The 25,954-nt window shown below is 40.9% G+C and overlaps 1 protein-coding gene across 2 annotated transcripts in view; it reads left to right on the plus strand.

Annotated features, from left to right (window-relative positions):
- The window catches only part of KIF5C (kinesin family member 5C), a 77,314-nt gene that overhangs the window by 36,710 nt on the left and 14,650 nt on the right, over positions 1–25,954 (plus strand). For both annotated transcript variants that reach the window (XM_053406254.1, XM_053406242.1), the window contains exons 6-19: positions 752–807; positions 2,772–2,859; positions 5,588–5,712; positions 6,208–6,312; positions 6,690–6,838; positions 8,109–8,257; positions 12,415–12,590; positions 13,519–13,587; positions 15,748–15,954; positions 18,116–18,262; positions 19,617–19,805; positions 19,921–20,038; positions 22,203–22,279; positions 23,713–23,822. In XM_053406254.1, coding sequence (XP_053262229.1) covers positions 752–807; positions 2,772–2,859; positions 5,588–5,712; positions 6,208–6,312; positions 6,690–6,838; positions 8,109–8,257; positions 12,415–12,590; positions 13,519–13,587; positions 15,748–15,954; positions 18,116–18,262; positions 19,617–19,805; positions 19,921–20,038; positions 22,203–22,279; positions 23,713–23,822 — 1,765 coding nt within the window. The remainder of the gene's footprint in view (positions 1–751; positions 808–2,771; positions 2,860–5,587; positions 5,713–6,207; positions 6,313–6,689; positions 6,839–8,108; positions 8,258–12,414; positions 12,591–13,518; positions 13,588–15,747; positions 15,955–18,115; positions 18,263–19,616; positions 19,806–19,920; positions 20,039–22,202; positions 22,280–23,712; positions 23,823–25,954) is intronic.

Genomic DNA, 25,954 nt, shown 5'->3' on the forward strand with positions numbered 1-25,954 from the left:
CTGGGAACATACAAGTTGACCATGTTCTACAAACCAGGATTGCAAACCATGACTATATACTGTTGCTTGGTTTCAGAGTCATGGTGAGCTTTGGTTTAAGAATTTATTTATTAATTAAAATTTGTATACCACCCTTCCTCCAAAGATTACAGGGTGGGTGGTCCCCAACATAAAAATACAGAATGAAAACACAAAATGCATAATAAAAAACAAACAAACCAGCAACCTCATTTCCACAAACACATTTAAAAGGCCATAGAACAAACGAGAAGTCTTCAACAAAGCATTTGATGATGGGAACGTAGTTTGCTGGAATGAAAATGTGACCTGTGAACTGGGCTGAAGTGGCACCATTATCACTTTGGTCCTGAATCAAAAAGATGATTTTGTGCATTGACCAAGTAGATTTATCTTGGTTAAACCATTTGGGAGAAATTGCACTGCAGACATACATTAAAGCTCCCAACTTTTTTGTGATGTATGTTATTCATGAGCAAGTCAGAGTAAAGTATGTGTGTCAGCATTGCTTTTTTGGGGAGTTTAGTTGAGTCTCATGTCTTGTCGTTTAATGTAGAACTAAGCAATGACATTGTATACTCTTAAGTACATCATGTGGCTAACTCTTATGTAGATTAAATTGCTGCTTTCCTCCATGGAAGGATCTGCTTGTGTCATTCAGATTATTCTTGTGGCTCATCAAATTTGTGCACTTTCTTCATCAGTGATTCTTGATGACTTTTCCTCCTTTTAGTTTCAAAGACAAACCTTGCAGTTCATGAAGACAAGAACAGAGTTCCATATGTCAAGGTAAAAAACATTCCTTTAGATACAGAAAAACCTTTAGAAATTGTTCTGGTCTAATGATTGAAAATGGTTTGTGTGATCACATGAATGTGCTTTATTTTTAAAATTTGCATGCCACCTTTTTCAGACACCATCAAGATAGCTTGACAAAAACTGTGGATAGCACTAAATAAAAAAATTACAGAATACATACAGGTGAAACTTGGAAAATTAGAATATTGTGGAAAAGTTCATTTATTTCAGTAACCTGGTTCAATGCCCATGGGATTACTGTGCTTGATTGGCCGGCAAACTTGCCTGACCTGAACCCCATAGAGAATCTATGGGTCATTGCCAAGAGAAAGATGAGAGACATAAGACCGAGCAATGCAGAAGAACTGAAGGCTGCTATTGAAGCTTCCTGGTCTTCCATAACACCTCAGCAGTGCCACAGGCTGATAGCATCCATGCCACACCGCATTGAGGCAATAATTGATGAAAAAGAGGCCCAAACCAAGTACTGAGTACATATGCACGGTTCTACTTCTCAGAGGTCCAATATTGCTCTATATGCAGTCTTTGTTTTGCTGATTTCATTTCGTATTCTAATTTTCTGAGATTGCTAATTTGGGGTTTTCATCAGCTGTACGCCATGATCATCACAATTATAAATAAAGGCTTGACATATCTCGCTTTGTATGTCATGAGTCTATCTCATATATTAGTTTCACCTTTTAAGTTGAATTACTGAAATAAATGAACTTTTCCACGATATTCTAATTTTCTGAGTTTCACCTGTAGATGATTCCAATACAGTGCAAGCAGCTTTCTCTCCTCTTCCTGCACCCCTCTCTCACCAGATCTGCTCCAGAGAATTCCCCAACCCTTTGGAGCAGATTCTGAGGGTGCATGGGGTGAGCTTAGGAGATGAGTTCTGTCATGCAAGTGAAAGTCTGCTATGTGAGTGGAGCAGCAACTTGGGGCACAACCCCATGTATAGAATCGAGGCCATAAAAGCAGTCATACCATTATTTAACTACTGGAGCCAACAAAACATACATATTACCAAAAAGAAAATCAGTGGGTAAGAAATTCTAGGTGGTATCCAGCTAAGTCATGACTTACTTAATTAGTCTATTGGTCTATTCAGAATATGACTCATTCAAATACCAGCCACCTAAATGAACCCCTCAAAATATGGTAAAATAAAAAAAGACTGCAATCATTTATGTTCCCAGTGGATTTTTTTTATTTCCTGAGAAAATACCTTGTGTGGGTAAATTTTGACAACTTTTCTCATACACATACAAACACACACACATCACCCAAGCAATTGTCACAAAATAATTTGCTGTTTTTTTGTGGTACAGTGGATATTCAGATTCAATTACGTAGAAACATTTTTTTTTTCTTGTGCTGCTCTGAATGTTATCTTTAACAGTACTTCAGTAAGCCTCTCTTACACTAGAGAATGGAAGGGAATAATTTCTCATCAACCGAGAATTCTAACCATAAAAATTCAAGTAATGCTTTTCTGAAATATTAATGGACTTTTGTAATTTTTGCTTCATTTTCCTCCCTTTTAAATGGTTTTGTTTTGTTAGTCATCCTATTGAAATGAAACATTTGCATTTAATATTAATATTTAATAAATATGGAAGACACTAGAAAGAAGTATTTTATTCTCAATATTCATAGAAGGGAATGGTGTTTTTAGGTTCATGTTCCAGGTGTCAGGGAAGTAAAGGTCTTTTTCAATCTTTATTATTCAGAACTCAGTCTGTTAGCCTTCTGGAACTGCGTATTAAATTGCACTGTAGAAACTGCTCTTCTGTTGTTATCTGGTATGTTTTCTATGGTTGTGTCCAACATAAATTTGAGGACAGAATTTTGGCCTTGATTTGGGCCAAGTATATTGACTATTGGTACAAGTTCCTTACCTCTCCCGAATTCTCTTTATCTCACAAGTGCTGAATTTGAATTTCTAGGGCTGCACAGAAAGGTTTGTCTCTAGTCCTGAAGAAGTTATGGATGTAATTGATGAGGGGAAAACAAACCGCCATGTAGCTGTTACAAGTAAGCATTTATGTACTGCTAACCCTGTAATTATGTACTGCTAACCCTGTAATTATGGGACGCGGGTGGCGCTGTGGGTAAAACCTCAGCGCCTAGGACTTGCCGATCATCAGGTCGGTGGTTCGAATCCCCATGGCGGGGTGCGCTCCCGTTGCTCGGTCCCAGTGCCTGCCAACCTAGCAGTTCAAAAGCACCCCCAGGTGCAAGTAGATAAATAGGGACCGCTTACTAGCGGGAAGGTAAACGGCGTTTCCGTGTGCTGTGCTGGCTCGCCAGATGCAGCTTGTCACGCTGGCCACGTGACCCGGAAGTGTCTGTGGACAGCGCTGGCCCCCAGCCTATAGAGTGAGATGGGCGCACAACCCTAGAGTCCGACACGACTGGCCCGTACGGGCAGGGATACCTTTACCTTTACCTTTAACCCTGTAATTAGGTTTTAACTAACTGCAACCAACACCATGCTAAAGTTCCAGTCAATGTTGTTGCATCACTGCCTGCTATAATGCAAAAAAGGTACAATTAATATGTGATTAGTCTCTTTGATTTTACTCAGCTTTCTTATGCTGGAGGTCCTAATGCATAATGGTAAAATATATTACTATTTTTGCAACTTGAAAGGCATTTTGAAAATTATGATTAACATTTTCACGAGAGATAATATTTTAGGTCTTTAAATTTACAATATACCGAATGAATTCCTACCTTGTTGTTGATAAATGATAGATTTTTTTTTTAAAAAATGAAAAATCCTGTAACTTTTTGTGTTATTTAGCAACCATGAGTATTCACATTTATAACTTGTGTAAAATGTAGCCAAACTCAAGTGTTTGCAAATATGTGGCAGTTGTTTTTGTGAACTATAAGGCAAACAATGTTGCTCAGATTTAATGCAAAGAGCAATAATCATGTTGCCTAGCATAGTCATAAAGCCTCTAGTACAATGAGTGGAATTTAGCCACCATTAAACTTTGTGGGTTTTTTTTTCTTTAAATGTGCTCAGTGTAATGGGAGATAGCCTCATCATTCTGATGACTGCACAGCTTTGTGCCTTAATTAGTGTAGAATGGGGTTTTTTGATACATAAGTGTTTGTAGAACCATTTGTGGTTCACTATCAGTAGAACAGAGAAGACTTAATTTCACAAGGTTCCCACGTTATTATTTTTTCTAAAGTTAGCTTTCAGGACTTTAAGCCTCCACTTGTTACTTTCTTTGATTTGCATTATGTTTTTCTTTCTGGTTGCAATCTATTTTGATATCTTGTCACCCATGGTCTAAATTGTTTTTAGTTTGTCCTCCAAAAAGGGTGAATAAGCTGTGATCTGCTTTAGATGTCTCATGGACATACAGTGGTACCTCGGGTTACATTCGCTTCAGGTTACAGACTCTGCTAACCCAGAAATAGTACCTCAGGTTAAGAACTTTGCTTCAGGATGAGAACAGAAATCGTGCAGCGGCGGTGCAGCGGCAGCAGGAGGCCCCATTAGCTAAAGTAGTGCTTCAGGTTAAGAACAGTTTCAGGTTAAGAATGGACCTCTGGAACGAATTAAGTTCTTAACCCGAGGTACAACTGTACTTCCCACTGCAGAAAAGCCTTTAGTTTATTCAAAATGGTCTTACAATATCTCACACTTGGTTGTTGTGACCGGACCCAGGAATAAAAAGGCAAGACGCAAGTGATGACTTGAACTAGGGTCACATTTTCCATATAATATTTGCAGGGGGAATTAGAAGAATGGGAAGCTAGCTTAGGTTCATCCTTGGGAAAACCCAACCCTGCCAATTCCAAGGCCTTGCTGCCCCATCCCCTGCTGGGCCCCACAACTCTGGGCAGGTGAACTTCAAGAATATTCCATATCCAGGCTGAGGGCCCCACAACTCAGAGCGGTTGAGCTCTGGAAATGCTCTTCACCTTCAAAGGTGCCTAAGGGTGCTCAGTTATTACCTTATGTGACCTTAACCTTTCCAGCAGCTCCCTGTTGACAGTGCCAAGTTAACCACAAAACCAAGTCATTCTATTTAACAGCACTGACCCCTAAACTCCCCGAAATCCAATACAGAGTAGGTGAAGGGACCTGCTTGACTAAGTTGCAGGCAGGCAAAAAATTACTACGGTCATACCTTGAGTAACAGACGCTTCAGGTTGCATTATTTTGGGTTACGGACCCGCCGAAACCCGGAAGTACCGGAACAGGTTACTTCTGGGTTTCGGTGGTCGTGCATGCGCAGATACGCCGAATCACAACCTGTGCATACGCAGACGCACCGCTGTGGGTTGTGAACACTGCGGGTTGTGAACGTGCATCCCATTCGCAACCCGAGCATCCACTGTACTCAGGTCTGAAGTGCCTGGTGAGCCTATACTGGAATAGAGGGGTGGGCCAGAAGATGGCCAAAGAGTCTGTCAAGGGCATGGCCAAGGCTTATAACCGTGGGTGACTATGCTCCTCAGATACTGGTGCTGTGTGTGGGTATCTCCAAGCAGTTAGGTTCCCCCGCCCACATCATGGACTGGCCACAACAACGTTCCCATATGTAGCACAGTGTGGCTGGTGGGAGCAGACTTTTGTTTACTTTCTCTTGTGGTCACAAATTGTTTTAACTTGGAGGGCTTCTTGTTGGCTTGTCTTAGCCCGTTAGTTATTAATAACAACCCTCACGACAAAACAGGTTTTTGAAGAGGTGCATAATATTTTATATAACACCTCACTGAATTTTCTTTTTCGTAGACATGAATGAACACAGTTCTAGAAGTCATAGCATCTTCCTAATTAATATCAAACAAGAGAATGTTGAAACCGAAAAAAAACTCAGTGGGAAGCTTTATTTGGTAGACTTGGCTGGGAGTGAAAAGGTAACAGAAGTACCTTATTACTCTACATAACGTTATTGATTTGTTAGTGGTGCATGATGGTGGTAGCTTTATTTCAACTCCTAACTAGTCCTTTTGAAGTCACTGCATGATCGTCTTGTATACAAGAGGGGCCAGAGAATGATCTGGAAGTAGAGGACACCATTCTGTTGCAGCTAAGCAAATCTGCCTCTATAAAGGGCCAGAATGGTCACTGAGATTTCATATGAAAGCTGCTTTAAGGTCTACAAGGGAAATTTGAATATAAGTGAAATAAAGTTTTTTTTTATTAAAAAACCCCACTTGTGTGTTGTGTTTATATATGATTAGCAAAGAAAATAACTGTTACAAGTGTTATGAAAATTTTGTAGCTTTGCAAACTGATAACTTCTCTGGCTCAGGCAGGATGGGGTAAAGCTACTTTCAAGTGTTTAACCTTTTTCTTATTTTGCAATGATCAGAATTTGAGCTCACTGAGCAATATCTGCTCTCTGGCAGGTCAGCAAAACGGGTGCAGAGGGCTCTGTTCTTGATGAAGCCAAAAATATTAACAAGTCTTTGTCTGCTTTGGGCAACGTGATCTCAGCACTAGCAGAAGGAACTGTAAGTAATTCATACTTTTAAAAAATAGTGACCGTTTGATGCCTTGGTTACTTTCCCAGTTCTCTACCTCTTGGTGCAAATTAATAATAGATCTTCACCTTAAACTCAGAGGAGAAAAGGTATCTATCCCCTTCCCACCCACCCCCACTTTGCCAGCTAGCAAGAAGTTGTTTTTTTGTTTGTTTTTTACTGCAGGAGCTTTTAGTTCCATATTTAACTAGTGACGGATCAGATGGCAATCTGTTAGAAATTATATGAACCTGCCTTAGCAATATGAAAACAGTTTTACATATTCTAGGTTGACTTACTTTTTACTTATTGTCGTCCCTTTTAAGCAATTGTGTGTATTCTGATCCTGTATCATCCTTCTTAATTAGAAAACACATGTCCCCTATCGAGACAGCAAGATGACCAGGATTCTTCAGGACTCCTTAGGTGGAAACTGTAGAACCACCATTGTCATCTGTTGCTCCCCATCCATCTTCAATGAAGCAGAAACCAAGTCTACTCTAATGTTTGGGCAGAGGTGAGCAGGTGCACCTGTCTCTTGGGAGAGATTATGGGTTGGATCCAGTTGTGTCCCTCCTCTGTCACAGGCTCTTTAATCTAGCAAATGTGTTCATTAGAAGAATGGGAGCTGAGTTATGGGCAGAAGTGAGGCCAGCCAATTATGGCTGGATAAGAAAACATTGCTGGGGTTGGACTTGGCATCTTCTGTCAGCAGACAACAATGATATTGCAGTAGTTCCATGATAAGGCACTCAAGAATAAAATTGCATATGCAGCAAAAGAACTTGCTTTGTGCTTAATTTTCTGCATCGGTGCTTTGCTGGCTCATAGCCTGATGTGGCTCTATTGATCTTCCAGTGACTGCATTGATGTGGATAATGTGCATAGCTTTCCTCACAGTAAATGTGCAGATCAGATAAGTGAATGTAACTGGACATATTAAAAAAGCCTTTCAGGAGGCTTCACTTCTGATCTTTAAACCCCAGTAGTGCTACTGGAAGCTTAGTAGTATTTGTATCCAAAGGTTTTGGTATGGGGCAGAGGGGAAAGATGGTTGTAAAGAGCTCAGATGTGACAGATTATTGCTCAGATGCACAGAATTCAGGCCGCGTAGTCTCCATCACACTTGTCTTTTCTTGTTTGTTGACTGGATCTTTCTTTTTGCATTAGCTTTTTTAAAAAGGATGGGATTTTCATTTGGAAGTCATATCCATTTTGCAGCAGACTGAGCCAACATAGTGTGGTATAGCCTTGGCTAATGAGAGCTATGATAGATGCTACATAAATAATGAATTCAGGGATGTGTGTGTCAGCCATAAAACTGGAATCAAATGAGTACATTTAAGTCTTGCTATGCTGGGGTTGTTTAAAGGCGGTGGGAGAGAAAAAAGAAAAACAGTGCAATTTGGTATCAGCAGAACAGAGTCTGTCATTTCTCTTATTAAAAACAGAAATTCCAGCTGAGACCAGTGGGAAAAGAGAGACTCAAGAAGGAAGTACAAACCAGTTATCCAGAAATAAAGACTTACGTGGCTCACCCTGCTGTAAAGGATGCAAAAGAAATACTCATATTTCATTTTCCAGGAGAAAGATTCTACATTTGCTGCTGTTTGTATTTATTGTTTTGCAGTGCAAGCCTGTACATATCTACCCAGAAGTACATTCCATTGAGTTCAGTGGAATTTACTTCCAGCTAAGTGTGTATAGTATTACAACTTTCAGACCACAGAGAAGTTAATAAGATTAATGTCAGTGCTTGTTTGGTAAGTGGTTGTATTTCTGTACAGAGCAAAGACCATCAAGAATACAGTCTCTGTGAATCTTGAGCTGACTGCTGAAGAATGGAAGAAAAAATATGAGAAGGAGAAGGAAAAAAACAAGACATTGAAGAATGTTATCCAGCATCTGGAGATGGAACTAAACAGGTGGAGAAATGGTGAGAAAGAACTCTGTTGTCTATTATTAGGCAGCTGTTAAGGTATTAAATTAAAGAAGCCAAATAGTTGCAATAAAATAAATTATGATACACTTTACTGTCTGTTAAGGCTCTGTTACAATGATGAATCATGTTCTTCTGTTTGTCTGCACAGACCTATTCAACTTCAGTTCATCCCTAAACATAGGCCTGGTTCAGGACGTCACATTGCTGGCTTCATAAACCATGGTTTATAAAGCTGGGAACCAACATTAGGCCCACACAGTCCTACCCTGTGGTCTTCCCTCTCCTCCTCCTCTTGTATAGTGTGGAGAATCCTGGCTTGCTTTACATCAGAGTTCTCTTGTTGTCTGAAAAAGGAAGCCCTGGTTTAACTGACTAGAATATTAACAGAATGTCTGTATTTTCAGGCAGAATGTTGGAGGGTATGGGATCTAAGCAGGAAATATTTACAAATTATGCCCTGTTTCCTTAGGCTACTAGCTGTCACACCCAACTTTAAAATGATAATGTGTACGTGTTGTAGGGATGGGATTATTCACAGAGATTGCTCATCAATAGACTTGCAATTGAGAGGAAGGAAAATTGTAAATGGAACATTGTGCTGTTGCATTCTTTACTTAAAATTCTGAAACTATTAATTGAGAAGTAAGTCCTATTGAAAACAGTTGAATTTGAGTAACCTTAACACGCTTGTCTGCTCATTAATTCTATTGAAATGAGTGGGACTTACTCCCTGGTAAGTGGAGTTAGGATAGCAATCTAACCGAGAAATGAAATGAGAGTCTACAGAATGGTTAAATAATGCCACAATTCCATGCAGGTATAACATATGGTTCAGGTTTTAATGAATGAACTCCATTTGTAGGAATTTAAATACTTGGGGTGGTATCCAACTGAATGGTCCCACTAGCTCAAGAACTTTAAGCTTTGCATTGTACCCTTCATCTCCTCACACAACAACCCCAAATCTGAGGGCAGGGAAACTCTATTGTGCAGCTTAAAGTCCTTGCACTTCTTTCCCTTGGATACTGCCCTTGATGAGTTTTATTTTATTCACCACCATGCTGTCATTCTGCTTATATCTTTTTCTCTGTTGGACAGAAAACTATTGGACCTACAGATTGATAATTCAGAAGAAGCAAATGCTTCTCTACTTAAAAGAGCAATACCAGTCTGAGCAACAATAAATCTGAAATCACAACTTTTCCCCTAAAAGCATTGTTTGTATGTTGTAAATATTATAGATACATTATTATTTTTATTTTGTCTGATGATGTTAGCCTCCATAGTAGCATACAATGTGTTGTTGAGGGAGAAGGGCTTCAATTGCAAGAGAGTTCTTTCCCCCCCTATAACCCAGATATGTGAATATTGGTTGTGTGTTATTCAGTTGTGAAGGGGAAAAAAATTCTTTTTGTTTTATTATACCCGCCCATCTGGCTGGGTTTTCCCAGCCACAGTGCTGCCATATGACAGGCAAGAGCCACATATGGGGTGGGTTCCTCGTATATTGTTACAGTTTAATAATTAAATATAACAAAAATGAAATTACATATACCAGGAGCTAAGGTTAATTTTGCCAGGACAATGTAGCAGTAAATTATTTTCAAGCATGAATAGGAGCTTTCCCCCTCACTGCTGAGTAGCCACCACCATCTGCACACATCTTGGATAGGCAGGGAAAGCTTAAAGGGCAAAAGATAATGACATTTGCAAATATATACCAGAGATGTATGGCTCTCCAAATTTTGTTTTGCTACTATTCCCAACAGCCCTGGCCATGGTGGCTGGGACTAATGGGAGCTACAGCCCCTGACATCAATATTATTATTATTATTATTATTATTATTATTATTATTATTATTATTATTATTATTCCACCACAGGGACATAGCTTTGCTTTACACTTCTACCATTTAAAAAACTAACATTGGAAGCAGCCATCCCCCCCCCACAAGGCATTCTACTGATCACCACTGTATAAACTTGTGAAAATGATAAGCAGCTTATTTTCTTTAGTAGCAGAAAGCACACACTAGAACAAATTCTGAGGCTGTTTGTGCTTAATTAAACCTGGTTCTCCTCTTTCCTTTGAAAGCATTTGTATCCAAGACACTTGCAGTGATACAGACATGCCACTCTTTAACTTTTCTGGTGCTTTCAAAAATAGCAACATAGCCTCCGGAACTGCTGCCTTCAACTGTAAAGAGACAGGCATTCTTCTCTAGTGTGTCACCAGAACTGCCTGTAAGTGAAATATTGCAGAAGAAACCTTGGAAATAGACCAACTTATTTCAGTTGGCCTAGCAGAAAGTGGTTCACAGGATTGTGGTAGGGTTTTCCGCCCAATGTGTAAGAAGAAGAAAAAAAAGCATATAGGAAAAGAGACAGCAAGCAATAAAGGATCTTAAATAAATCAGGATTGGCTAAATAACTTTTTTTGTGTTTTTTTTGAGGCTGCCCATATAATCATGCAGCGGCATATTGGATAATGTGGAGTGCAAAGTACTATCACCTTTCTAATTGCATTTAAGGTTAGAATTGGCAGAAGGGCTGTGCTTTCCCCACCAGCTTGGCCTTTCTCTGTTTTCAGCCTGCACTTTTTGTATCTGTGGGTTGGTTCATGCAAGGCTTCAACTGTGTTACTTGAGGTTTCCCACAGGCATCCGGCCTGCCATTGTGAGAACCGGATCTGGACTAGATGGGCCATTGGCCTGATCCAGCAGTCTTCTTATGTTCCCGTAGTAGTGAGGGAATGGCATTGTGCCTCCCTACTCAGTCTTCTCAAAATTGTTGGTATGTGCTAAATGGATTGGCCATGAACGTTTTTTCTTCCCATTCCAACATTCCATTCGACATGTGAACATCAGGCTGAACAGGCATGGCCAGTGGGAATGTGTGAATATCTTCCTCACCGCACACTCATTTTCTCTGTGTGAATCAGCCCTTGATCTTGGGTAGTTGGAGCATCAGAGCAGGAGAAGATTGCCAAGACTTCAGCATTTTCAAAATGAAAACAAGCATTCTGTTTTACATTTTCCTGGGGTGTGGACTGTGAAGTAGTGGCTATTTCTTAGGTAGGATTTTAACATTTAGGTTTAAATCCTTCACTACAGGCTGCAGCCCACAGTATTTCCAACTCACAATCCCCCCCCCCCCGATAGAACTTCAGTACATAGGCAACAGCAATTCTGTTGCTAATAGTAACATAAAGAGCAATTATTGCTGTGCACTCTGGATAAGAGGAAAATAAGGTAATTTTGGGGGTGGTGATCATGTCAGACTTCAGTGAGCTAATGCTAACGGATTCACTCCCTGCCCCCCCCCTTATTCCAGATGGCTGCAAAGAATTTCAGTTTTAATTATGAAATGCAGAGAGAGCTGTAGAGGATTTTAAAAAAACAACCTATAAAAAGTATTGAAAATTTTGTTTCATAATCATAGACCCCTTAAAAACCACCTTCAGTTCTGTTTCTAGATCTTTTCAGTGAGTCAGTACTCTAAAGGTTAATTATATTCATTACTGAAGCAAACACAAAATTCTTAGTTGTAATATGCACTTGTGATTTAGCACTTGACTTAAAATATTGGATTTTTGAACACAAGTATGCTTTCTTTCCAAGTGAGTTGCCATTCATCATAATCGGGCATGCTTGCTACTGCAGTTATTTTTTTGTGCTGCCCCTGTTTGTATGATGGTGGGGCAGAGACTTTAGTACGGAGAAAAGGTTTCACCGTGAGACTTTTTGAATATACTCAATGTTAACATTGCAGAGTAGATGACTGTTTTTAAGAGCTTTTGTCACTACCTTGATATAGCTCATAGTAACCAGATGTATAGGTTCTTTGGAGGAATAATGAAATGTGGTCTGAAACATGGGGCTGGCAGGATGGCTGCCTCATGTTGTTCTGCTGTTTCTGTATATCTACTCCACCGTAGTTCTGATCGCTACTTCTGACAACGTAGTTATGATCCTTAAGGCAAACTAATTTGCTTTTTATTTCAGCTGGTTCTGAGAGACCATTAGGCATGGAGGCCTTCAATTATAAGGACTGTAGATTTAAGTCTCCAAAGGACATTGAAGATTAAATATTGATTCCTTGCTTTTTGGACTTTTTGTATTATCACTGATTGTATTGAGATGTGTTTGCAGGAGAGGCTGTTCCTGAGGATGAACAGATCAGTGCTAAGGACCAAAAGAATTTGGAGCCATGTGACAATACACCCATTATTGATAATATTGCACCTGTTGTTGCCAGTATCACAACTGAGGAGAAGAGGAAATACGATGAAGAGATTACTAGTCTCTACAGACAATTGGATGATAAGGTTTAGAAATTATTTCCTTTCAACTTAATTATGTCTTGACGACTACTGTAGATTTTGTTTAAAGAGTGTTTTTTATTCATCAAAACCACCACATGCTTCGAAGTGTGCAAAATAGAAAACTGGTGGTGTAAAATCTCACAAGTTTTGTGGTCATTACAGTTGAAAAATGTTAACCGAACTCCATTCCTGTCACTTTTGAACAACTAATAATGTATTGTCCCAGCCATATGTACAGTTATGCGATTTGGAGGTGCCAGACCCCTCTTGAATCCCTGGGTCCATCAGTTGTTAAAAATGTAAGCCAGGCTAACTTCCTATGTTGGGTTAATCACCTAAGTGATGGGCCATTAAGAGAGCAAAGGAGAGGGGGTGATTTTGTTGGCACGTGGCGCAGGTATAATTATATATTGCACTGAACACTCTGAAGTTTGTTCTTGATTTTGGATAAATGTTCAGGAATCTACAGGAAGCACATGCTTCTCTTTATCTCTGCAAAAGCAAGAGCTTCTGCTAAGGAGGGGGAAACAATTTGTTTTAAACAGCAAACAGCAAAGGAAAATAATATATGTCATACCCTATATGAAACAACTTGGGTGCTTTAAACTATCAGCAGCTTTATTGCATGAATTCTCACTTAATAAAGTAAGGGAATTTTTTGTTATAAATCTGTAGTGTATTTATATAAAATGGCACTGTTACTAGAAGCAGATTCCAATTTCAAGCAATGTTTACAACCACATTATGCAGGTGATTTAAAGAAAGCAGGATGAAGCCAGTTACAGTTTTGTGTCTGCTTTGAAGGATATTTCTTTTTTCTATAGAATATTTATTTCACTCCAATATTGCATCCATTTTGTGTTGGTTTCAAGCTTTAACGAATGTAGAAAAAGGGGAAGAAGCTCCTGATAGTTTTTTTCACCTATTGCAGGATGATGAAATCAATCAACAGAGTCAATTGGCAGAGAAACTAAAGCAGCAGATGTTGGATCAAGATGAGGTAAATATTAGCCCAAAGCATATTATTGTGACAATAATTATTATGACCTTTTAAAATGGGCACTTCCCTATATCTTCTCCCTGCCCCACCATCCTAACCCTCACTTTAAACCTAATTCAACTGATGTTTCATTTGCTATTCATGGTTTTGTTTGCTATTAGGCAGAAGCTCACCCTTTTCTCAGTTCATCTTGCTCTGCGACTTGGAAGATTTTTCTTGTTTTTTTAAAAAAGAAAATGATGCCCATACTAATAAAGTGCTACTAGCTTTAAAAATAGGAGGCAGTAACACTGGAGACCCCTTGGTCAAATCCAGACCCCACTGAGAAATTCCAAATGTAACCTTCTGGTTGCTAACCTAGAGACATCAGTGCTACGGTGGGTGGAAATTAATGCACCAGACCAGGGTTAGAGACCCTGTGTCCTTTGATATGTACTCCCACCAGCCCCAGCCAGCATGACCAGTAGTCAGGGATGATGGGACTCGTAGTCCAACCACATCAGGTGGGCCACAAGTTCTCCATCATTGTACTATGCTCCTCAAACAGTCTGCTAGGAAAACCAGCTGTTGACCAAAAGCATAAAACCTTTGCCATTAATTTTTGTAAGGTGGCACTCTGTTCTCTGCTTAGGAATGGAGCGTGCTTTTGCTTAATTTTGTTCCCTGTTTACTGTATTCTCTAGTGCTTTCTGCCGTTCTTTGTGATGAGCTCAGTGATAGATGGGCTTCAGGGTGTCTGCCTTAATGATGGCTTTCCTTAATTAGCCAGCACACTTATTTCTGGCTGATTAAGCTAGCAGATTCATTGCTAGCATAAGTGTTACAAAAAGGGGAACATGCTGTTCTAATATCTTTCACATTCTAGTCCCACTGATTAACTTTTTTGTGCATCACAAAATCATTTGCTGGGACTAAATAGACCGTATGTTGAATGTGAATGCCTTCATTTTTTAAATTGCTAAACCATGCGGGCTAAAGTTTTGTGTATATGTAGAAGCTAGATGTAATGGATATGTTGATGTGGTCTGCTTTTTAGTCTGTCATGTTCACTTGGCGTGATCACAGTTCTAACCCTTATTTTGGACAGATATTTAACATTGTGCTGATTAATTCTTTTGATATCTTCCCATTTTGCAAGGATAGCTTATTGAAACATTTTTAAGCTTTGTAACTGGAATATATGGCCTACTATCCCAGAAATGCCACTTTCTATAAGTTCAGATAGGATTAATACAAATTCGTAGGCTTATCTTTACCTCCTTCTAGCATAGCCCGTGGTCTAAATGCTCGTAGACTCCATGGCTTTCTATAACAAGCGTCTCATGTGTTGACGAGTAGGCGAAAATATAAGGAGGTATTGTGTTCACAGGTTAGATGCACATTCACAAAAATACATGGTTCAACACATAATGAACAAATTATGTCCGAAAGGCCTTTTACAAACGTCTCCCATCTTTTTTATTAGACCATAACCTTTTGAATTATGGAGGAAGTGTTGGCTTTCCACAGGGGTGGGCAGGCTAAAAGCTTCTGACTGGGTGCTTCTAAAGTGCTGAAGATTGATCTTAGTGTAGGGATTAATCAGAAGGGTGTGATCAGTTGGGAAGTGGGGAAAGTTGGATTTGGCTTAGTGGGGTTGATGGGAGTGTTGATGAACAATGTCTGGAGGGCATCACATTGAGTTGGTGGACCAATTATCTATTCTTGTTGGTTTTTATGTATGCTGCCCAGAGAACCTGAGTTATGGGGCTGCAGAGAAATATAATTCGTAAATAAAAAGATTTTTTCAGCCCACTCTTGTACTGTTATGTGTGAGAAAGCAACATTCTTGCTTCTGTTGTTGTGGAGTATCATGCAGTATACTAGAATTCTTCTAAACCCTGAATTACAGTTTGTTACTCTTAAGCATGTTATAATTTATTCTATTAATAATGGCCAAATGGAAGATTCAGAAGAGTTGGGGCAGTTAACAAGCCCTGCTTCTCTTCTGCTCTCACTGAGATGTTTCAGCGATTCCTTCCCACCCCCACAAACATCTCCTGTTTCCAATTCTATTTCCAATGTCTGGTTTATGCCGTTTTCACTCACATTGCCTATGTCATAATGGTCCTCCTTTTAACCCAAGAGTTACACAATCTTAATGTTTCCATCTCTTTGTAGCTTTTGGCTTCCACTAGGAGAGATTATGAGAAGATCCAAGAGGAACTCACTCGTCTCCAGATTGAAAATGAAGCTGCGAAAGAGGAAGTGAAAGAAGTTCTTCAGGCTCTGGAGGAACTGGCTGTTAATTATGACCAGAAGTCACAGGAAGTGGAGGACAAGCTGAGAGCTAATGAACAGCTAGCTGACGAACTTGCACAGAAAACAGTAAGAACAATCCTTCTCTGTGTGTGTGCATGTGTGCGTGTGCATGTGCATGCGTGTCTACATGTACATCATCCTGGAAATGCATTCTAGAATCAACAATGATATCTTCCTAATTTCAAGAGAAGCTGTGGATTTCTAAAACTAGCTGTTCAAACATAAGATGTGCAGCTTTATTTTATTAACGTTTACTCAGCAGTGCATACTACTGAGTCCAGTGGCCCCTATTGTTAGGTAAGTATGTGTAAGCTTTCACCCAGTTCATGTTCACATTTGTCTGCACTTCATGCTGTTATATTCTGAGGTAGACCGAGGTAGAGTGCTATTGCCACCACAAAGTTCACTAAAATACCTTCAAGTCTTGATTTATGTGGTTGTTTTTTTTAATGTCTCGATCTCTTTCCCTTGTATACATTGCTTCTTTAGCTTCTGGCAATCTTTTCACATCCACATCAAGAGCCAGTGCAGTAGTCCTATAAATTGCTGTGCTCATATTCCAGCTTGGCCAGAGACTCAATAGGCAATTAAGCCAGTGTGTCTCAAATCTTTGTTCCCCATTTAGGTAATGAGGGAAAAGGATTATAATAAGTACGAATGAGATTATGAGGATTAGCTATACTCCAAAGTAGTGACCTGTTTCAGGTGCTAAGGGTAAAACCATATTTTTTAATTACATCTTTTGCAAACTTCTACTATTGATGGTGTTCAAGGTAGTGAACAACATATCGGAGAATGCCACAGAAACACATATTGTGTGCAGTTGCAGAATTAAGAGTAGGGAAATAATAATAATAATAATAATAAAAACATTGGTGCATCCATTTTTACATTTTGTTCATTTATGTATGACAGATATATGAGAAGGCAGAGTACCATTCCTCTGCATATGGACACCGGGGAGCAGTTACGTTGTGCAGATTTTAATTGGAAGAACATTAGCTGAAACAGGGTGGATAGGCAAATGGAAGAGGGAAGTTTTCCTGTTACCATTGAATGGTTTTTGCTGAAAGAATACAATCTCAAGAGAAATTAAGAGTAGCTTGCTTACACTGTTATTAAAAAAAAAAGCAAGCTCAATGCCTGGTCTTCATGATGTAGCTGTGAAAGGGAGACCAATGGCATGTCACTCAGCAGTGAAGATGTAGGGTCTGAGATTGAAAGAGCAATCTTATTGCTATAATACAGTGGTGCCCCGCAAGACGAATGCCTCGCAAGACGAAAAACCCGCTAGACGAAAGGGTTTTCCGTTTTTGAGTTGCTTCGCAAGACGATTTTCCCTATGGGCTTGCTTTGCAAGACGAAAACGTCTTGCGAGTCTTGTGATTTTTTTCCGCTCCCCCCTTTTTCTAAGCCGCTAAGCCGCTAAGAGCCTTTTAGCCGCTAAGCCTTTAATAGCCGCTAAGCCGCTAAGCCGCTAATAGGGTTGCTTCGCAAGACGAGAAAACCGCTAGACGAAGAGACTCGCGGAACGGATTATTTTCATCTTGCGAGGCACCACTGTACACATTGCAGTTCTTCCAGTTTATTTGTGTTCATGACATTCTTAAAAGCTCTCTTGGTTGCTGCTTCTTGTTTTCTGTAAGGATTTTGCCACCAACCCTTAACTTAGACTAAACATAAGCAATGAGGTACCCTCACCCACCTCCCACTTGGTCCATTCTGATTTATCTCTAGTGATTTTACCTCTAGCTACTACTTAGAAGCCAGCAGGGGCATACTCTGATTTGAGTAGTTTTCATACTCAAAGGGAAACTTTCACACTTTAAGGGAAACCTGGGATATTTGAACTGTGGGAAATGCTGAGGCTGTGTGTAAACAGACATTTTATGTACAAAGACATATTCTTGTGTAGAGTCCACATGTTCAAATTCTAGTGTACAATTCCCTATCGAATCTCTGTATTGGTACTTAATAGGATTTGGAACAGACTACTTACAGAACCATACAGGAATTTCTGGTGGTACCAGTATAAAGTATTTTAGTGTCTGTGTTTAATTCATTATTGAGGATGGCACAGCTACACAGATTGGCTGTGATTCCTTCGTTTTTATCCTTGGGTGTTCAGGAACACAAACTTTTAATGCAGCAAACACCAGCTTAACCTCAGAAATGTACAATTGCTGCAACAAGTGTGAAGTCTTCACTGCTGTTCATTATTTTGCAGTCTGCCCTAACAACTACACAGAGAGAGTTGGGACAGTTGCAAGAACTCAGTAACCATCAGAAGAAGAGAGCTACTGAGATCTTGAATTTACTGCTTAAGGACCTTGGCGAGATTGGAGGAATCATTGGTACTAATGACGTTAAAACAGTAAGTTGAATTTTTTAAAATCTTAAATGGGATTATCTAACTTCATTGGCAGGCTGGACTGCAAAGCTTGTTTCTCTTACTATGTTCATGAAACTCATGAACAAGTGAGCTTTTCCCAATTCATTTTGCCAGCCAGTTTGTGTATCCAAAGGGCTGGAATTGCTGATAGGTCCTTTCATTTAAAAGTTGAACCCATAAACATATGAAATACTTGGAGGTTCATGGGGAAACTACTGTGAGCTGAGAAACTTCTGCATGGCAAGTCCAAGCATTTCTGGATGGGATTTCTAGATTTTGAATATTGTCTACATTGATCTAAATAAAAAGCAGGGTATCCAGCAATCTATTATAATTCCTATTGTTAAGGGGAGCTGGTGGCGCTGTGGTCTAAACCACTGAGCCTCTTGGGCTTGCTGATTGGAAGGTTGCGGTTCAAATCCGTGCAACGGGGTGAGCTCCCGTTGCTCTATCCCAGCTTCTGCCAACCTAGCAGTTCGAAAGCATGCCAGTGCAAGTAGATAAATAGGTACCACTGTGGCGGGAAGGTAAACGGCATTTCTGTGTGCTCTGGCACTCGTCACGGTGTCCCATTGCACCAGAAGTGGTTTAGTCATGCTGGCCACATGACCCGGAAAGCTGTCTATGGACAAATGCCAACTCCCTCGGCCTGAAGCGAGATGAAGGCTGCACCCCATAGTTGCCTTTGACTTGACCTAACTGTCCAGGGGTCTTTTACCATTACCTTTACCATAATACCTATTGCGTCTTCTGGTAAATGAAGTATTTATTTATCAACACTATCTATATACCACTTTTCAGTCAAACCTTACAAAGCAGTTTACATAAGATTATTAAACAATAAGTATTGGTTTTTTTGGGGGGGGGGGAAGAAGCTACAATGTAATGGAAAAGGCAACTTGTGTCTTTAGGACAAGCTGTTACTGCTTCTCAGTCGCCTGAGGGCAAAATGGTCCTTCAGATGTCCCTGTGATGGCAGTTGGGGGACAGAGGGGCCTCTATGGGAGCTGGATGGTGACAATTTCCCAAGCTTCTTTCTTTCCAACTTTAAAACTTTAGAATATATATAATGCTTCAAAACAACAACAACAACTCTGCTGGTTGCCATTTAAAATACATAATAGATTTTAATACCTTAAATTTGGCATCTAGAACTGAGCAAGGTGAGCCTCTATTGGGAAGGCATTCCAGAACCTCAGCATCACTGGCAGTAAGGGAAGACCAGTACAAACCGGGCTGATCTCCATTGCCTAATGCCAACAGAGTTGAGCAACTCGGTAGTAACAAATTGAATTTACTGGTACATCTTCACCATGCAACTGTTTTGGGTGTTCAGTTAGCAGATGTGAATGGAGTGATTGAGGAGGAGTTCACCATGGCAAGGCTCTACATCAGTAAGATGAAGTCCGAGGTGAAATCTCTGGTGAACCGTAGCAAGCAGCTGGAGAGTGCCCAGATAGACTCCAACAGGAAGATGAATGCCAGCGAGAGGGAACTTGCCGCTTGTCAACTCCTTATCTCTCAGGTTATTAGAGTGCTTTCTCTTTTTATCCCCCACTTCCTCCACCCACTAACCAGTCCAATTAATTTGCCTCTGTGCATATTAAATATATATTTTTTCTCGCTTACATCTTTCAAAGCATGAAGCAAAGATAAAGTCTCTCACAGACTACATGCAGAACATGGAGCATAAACGAAGGCAGCTAGAAGAGTCACAGGATTCACTTAATGAGGAGTTGGCCAAATTGCGTGCTCAAGGTACAATATTTTCAAGCGTTCCCAGTTTTATGTTTTGCCTCTTCTGAGCTGAAAACAGCCCTCTTGGGTCACATCTGCACCGTACATTTAAAGTTTTCTTCCACCACTTAAACTGTCATGGCTTCCCCCTCCCCAATCCAAGGAGATGCAGCTTGTTAATGGAACTGGGAATTGTAGCTCTGTGAGGGGTCTCCTAGCAACTCTAAGCACCCTTAACAAACTGCAGTTCCTAGGATTGTTTGAGGAAGCCATAATAGTTAATGTGGTACAACAGCGCTTTTAATGTCTGTGACCTTGGGCTTTCTTCTGCTTTTCTCAGGAGATGCTGAATTTTGGTGAGGCTTTTTCTATTGCAGTTACCTTCTTTCCTACCACTGTAATGAGCCCTACAGCTCCACTGGGATTGGACATGGATTGGCAGGCTCAGTTGGATGAGGAAGAAGCAGGAGGAAGGGAATGCGGGATGTAGGTTCTCCCCTTTCCGCCTATCCTGTGGAGTAGAGAACATCAACCGGCTGCTGAGGATGGCTGAGAGGGAGATGAACAAAGGAGTCAGAAGGCGAGATGCGGCATCGCCTCTGAGGACCAGGCATTGCCTCCATAGATGCGAATAGATTCACCCGTCCAGATGGGATGTGCCCCTATGAAGTAGACACATCTGTGAGGCAAGAGGGTCTCCTGCGTAAGATCACCATGCCTCATCTTTAAAAGCCTGGCTGGAGTGATGTGGAGACATCTCTGTTGCTTCCATCCATTCCTGAACTTCCTGCCTAGCTCCTGAACTCTTGAGTCCTACACTGCGCCTGCTTCAGAGCCTGTACAGTTAACTTCCCTGAATAAAGATATCTATCTGACTCGGATAGGAAGAGCCTCTATTATCATGTTTTGGGCAGGAATAAGGACAACCACCCTCCTCATTGCTGAGGACTCAAATAGCATTTCAGACTGGTTAAGGCTAATGACATGTCTGATCTGGGTGGAGCAATGCTTCTTCGGAGCCAGTGTGCTGTAGTGGTTAAGAGCGGTGGACTCGTAATCTGGGGAACCGTGTTCGTGTCTCCGCTCCTCCACATGCAGCTGCTGGGTCACCTTGGGCTAGTCACACTTCTCTGAAGTCTCTCAGCCCCACTCCCCTCACAGAGTGTTTGTTGTGGGGGAGGAAGGGAAAGGAGATTGTTAGCTGCTTTGAGACTCCTTCGATAAAGCGGGATATCAAATCCAAACTACTCCTCCTCCTCCTCCTCCTCCTCCTCCTCCTCCTCCTCCTCCTCTTCTTCTTCTTCTTCTTCTTCTTCTTCTTCTTCTTCTTCTTCTTCATTTGCAATGTCTTATTTGATCTGATTCCCCCCCCCCCAGTGCAGAATAAATGTGCTGCATAAGCATCCATTATCATCTGATTCAACATGTGAGAATCTTGTGTGGTTCGTGCAGTGCAGTGTGATTCAAAACTCAACCTTCTCCTGGCAGCTTTGTGGGGCTGCCAGAGACTGAGTAGACTTCTAAGATTTATATCAGGAGTATGGAACCCGTGGCTCTCCATATATTGTTATAGACTTGAACCTCAACCAGCCCCCCCCCCAAGCATGGCCAATGCTCAGGGGTGATGGAAGTTGTAGGCCAGCAACATCTGGAAAGTCACAGGCTTCCCACCCCAGATTTATATCCTATCCTCCAGTGCTGATTTGCATTCATGTGCTGAAATCTCCATGGATCTGCAACTAAATAGTGTTCCTGGCATTCTGAATTAGTCTTGGAAATTGGCCCTAAGGAAGGACTGCTATGCTCTGAATTAGCAGTGACTGGGATGAGCAGGCTGTAGCAAAAAAAAGAAAAGAAAAAAAGAAAAAGGTCTTAGCACGTACAATATGCTATTTTAGTAGACAGATGGGACTGGGTATGGTGCCCATTCCCCCCACCCCAAAAGCACCTCTTGGAAATCATAGGCTAAATGTAGCTTGTTCCAATGAAGCAGCTGTTAATGCGGGAAATGGATTCCCTTAGGTTTTGTTGCCATTGTAAACAAGTCCAAATGCCAAGAGATAGAAGTATGTGAAGTGGTGTCTTCTGCTTGAAGAGGTAGATTGTTTAGGGCCCTGAATGTTATCTTGTTTAAACCGCATAAAATCAAACAGGAGTTGCTCAGCTTTAATTTTTGTTTTAACAGAAAAAATGCATGAAGTCAGTTTCAAAGATAAAGAGAAGGAGCATTTAACCTTGCTGCAGGATGCAGAGGAAATGAAGGTAACATTGTACAATACAATTGTGAGATCAGTTTCTCACCAATAATACTTCTCAAAGTCATGACAAGGTGCACTTGTAATGCTGCTTTGTACTTTTGAACAACATGTCAAAGGCACACGTGTGCATTAAGAAGTCTGTTCTGTTTGCCGTACGGTGGAATAGCTTCCCTACCAAATGTGTATTTTTTTAAACCATTGTATTATATTCTTGGTAGTTATTTGTACTAACCTTACCAGTTGCAGATTATTCCATGCTCACATAATTAAAAGGAAGGATAGGTTTGCTGCACAGGAGTGCAGGGGGTTGGTATGCTGAGGTTTACTTTATCTACTAGATGTTGTCCAGACATTGCTAACAGGGGAGCATACAACCAGCAAGCAAATGTGTGTGCGTTTAAATCCCATTGATGCTCTTGAAATGGTAGCGAAGAAGCTGAGTGAGTTGTTTGATGCTGATGGAGCACAGCCAACAACAACTTAAAAAACCAAACCATATTGCATTTTTGTATGTAGGAGTTGGGTGGAATGGGACTTGTAGAGCTGTGAAGTCACAGGAACTGTCCAATAAGTGCTCATTATATTTGTAACATGCAGCTTGAGTATTTGAATTGTGCGATACCCCTGTAAAGAAATGAAAAGCATATGGATCCCATCCAACAAATTATAGTAGCTGAACATTCATTGCGCTATAACCCAGGCCTTAAGTCAGGGATGGGGAACCTGTGGTCCTTCCAGGTGATGATCAATTAGAGTTCCTGTTGGCCCTAACTATGCTGACAGGGCTGATAGATTCCAACAACATCTGTAGGGCCACAGGTTAGCTATCCCTGACTTAAGTTGCTAATTATCCTTTTTACAGCATGCTTCTATAAACTATTGTATTCCCTGGCACTTCATGTGTACACTACTGTTAATGCCCAGTGCTGGTTTAAGCAAACAGGTCATCTATTTACCTTAAGGGCTAAGGGGTGGGAAACAGATTGTTCTCTAGAAGTTGCTGGACTACAACTCAAATCATCCTTCACTTTTGGTCATGCTGTCTGGAGCTGATGGGAGTTGGAGTCCAACAACAAATGGAGGGCAACAGATTGGCCACCCAGGCAAACACAAAGGACAACATGTTGGTACAGCATTAGTGCTGGAATTAGTTGCACCCCTGTGTATTCTAAGTGGAGTTTTGATCCATAGGTGCCACCATGGTTGGTACAAATACATGCCAGCTATAGCTGGCAGTGTATGCATGTGGGAGTTTTTACTAAAGAAGGCAGAATCAATTTGTATCAAGCAAGTTATTATTCACAGCTGCTTTTAAAAAAGCAAAGAGGAATCCATGGGAATATATGCAGTTCTGAGCTACTTCAGAAATACTGGACAAAACCACGGTCAAAAAGGCAAAGTTGTGTAATTTTATTCACCTCTCTCTTTTATGAGCAGAAGACACTAGAGCAACAGATGGAGAGTCACAGGGAAGCTCACCAGAAGCAGCTGTCCAGGCTGCGAGATGAGATTGAGGAGAAGCAGAAAACCATTGACGAGATCAGAGAGTAAGATCATGCTTTCCTTTCCTGTTGGCTTTCCTTTCCATCTCTCTCTCTCTCGCTCTCTCTCTCTCTCTCTCTCTCTCTCTCTCTCTCTCTCTTTCTGTGCACACACAACTGCAAACTGCTGATGATTTATTCTTATCTAGTTTTATTGGCAAACATCTCATTAGGACCCCAGAGGCCTATTTCTGTGGATGTATCTGTTCAGGGTTTTCTTCTTCTCCTCCTCCTGCTAATGATATCGAGTAAAGAAAGTGCAGAAAACTGCATTTAATGAATTTCAAAGACTTGAAAGCTAGAAATATTTTCAGTTATTTTGCTTTATAAATCACATGGTGTAATAAATGTTTGAGCAGACTTAAGACTGCTTCAGAAGCTGCTACTGAGAAACTATATCAAAATGATTGGGGATGATACAGCTTTGACTTTGGCAAAGCTAGATGATGGAAATGAAGAAGAGTGGGAGGAAAAGCTTGAAATGGATATAGGCGGTGGATGCTTAATAGGAAAGGGACCAGGCTGTTCTATACAACTCTGTAGGGAAGCAGAGACCAAGAAAGACACAAGGCTTATAACTAGGAAGTGAAAATGTGGAAGAAACCCTTACTGAATTCAGTGATGCAGGGAAAAAAGCAGTGGTAAATTTGGAGGAGAGGATGATGAATATCTGATCATGACCAATCAGCTATTTACATGCAAGCCATGTTAAATAGAAAAACAAATACAATATTACTAAAACCAGCATCCAGTCATAGGTTTGCTCCCCACCCCATTACAATTTTTTAGCAAGAAGAATGTGTAAAACAATGAATGGGAAAGGAACATTTTCAAGCTAAGTGCACTTCCTACCTCTATGTGCTGCCCTTGAGGTTGGCCTGAAGCTGTAGCAGAATTCAGCAGCTAGGTTTCTTATGGAGGCAAACTAGTGCCAGTATATATCACCTTACTGGCTGCCAATCTGCACTGGGCCAAGGTGTTGGTACTAGCCTATAAGGCCCTATACATCTCAGGACCAACTTACCTGCCTTATCCCTTAAATGCCAAGTAGGTCACTGGGGTCTATGGAAGATTTTCTCCTGAAGGTTCCAAGGCAATCAGAAGCCCTCTCCAGAGTAACTTGGCGAAGGGCTTTTAGTGTGGTTGTCCACGTTCTGTGGAACAGCTTTCCTGTCAAAATGCACCAGGTGCCCACTATATCTGCTTTCCAGAAACAAACTGGAGACATTTTTGTCACAAGAAGCTTTCCCGGCTGGATGAACAAGACTTTGCCATGGACGCCTCCTTTGATCATTTTCCAGTTCATTTGCTTACATTTTCTGTGTTCTTTTAAACTTCATCTTAGCTGTTTTTTTCTTATATTGTGTACATCACCTTGAGAAATACACGTGGAAGGCGATTAGTAAGTAACAAAAATAATAGAAGTCATGGTGGTTTGAAATAAAAGCATTCTGACATCATGAAGGGACGCGGGTGGCGCTGTGGGTTAAACCACAGAGCCTAGGACTTGCTGATCAGAAGGTCAGTGGTTCGAATCCCCGTGACGGGGTGAGCTCCCATTGCTCGGTCCCTGCTCCTGCCAACCTAGCAGTTCGAAAGCATGTCAAAGTGCAAGTAGATAAATAGGTACCACTCCGGCGGGAAGGTAAACGGTGTTTCCGTGTGCTGCTCTGGTTCGCCAGAAGTGGGTTGTCATGCTGGCCACATGACCTCCGCGGAAGCTGTACGCCGGCTCCCTCGGCCAATAAAGCGAGATGAGCACCGCAACCCCAGAGTCGGTAACGACTGGACCTAATGGTCAGGGGTCCCTTTACCTTTACCTTAACATCATGAAATGACGGAATACCAAGACTGAATCACAATGGCCAAGACGGAATCAAATTAATTCTGCAAAGCTTGGTGAAACAAATGCTTTTGGCAGGTGGTGAAGCACCAAGTAGGTGCTTGCCTGATTTCAATAGGAGCAGCATTCCAAATTACTAGTGCCACTATGCTAGAAGCCTTAGTTCACAAACAAATATGAGACGGCCAGAAGGAATTCTCCAGGTGATCCCAGTGATCTGGCAGATGTATAAAGTGGTCTTTCAGGTAACCTAAGTCTTAGGCAGCTTAGGACTTTATAACAACAATATCTTGAA

This window comes from Podarcis raffonei, chromosome 1 (assembly GCF_027172205.1).
Source record: "Podarcis raffonei isolate rPodRaf1 chromosome 1, rPodRaf1.pri, whole genome shotgun sequence".
NCBI lineage: Eukaryota > Metazoa > Chordata > Lepidosauria > Squamata > Lacertidae > Podarcis > Podarcis raffonei.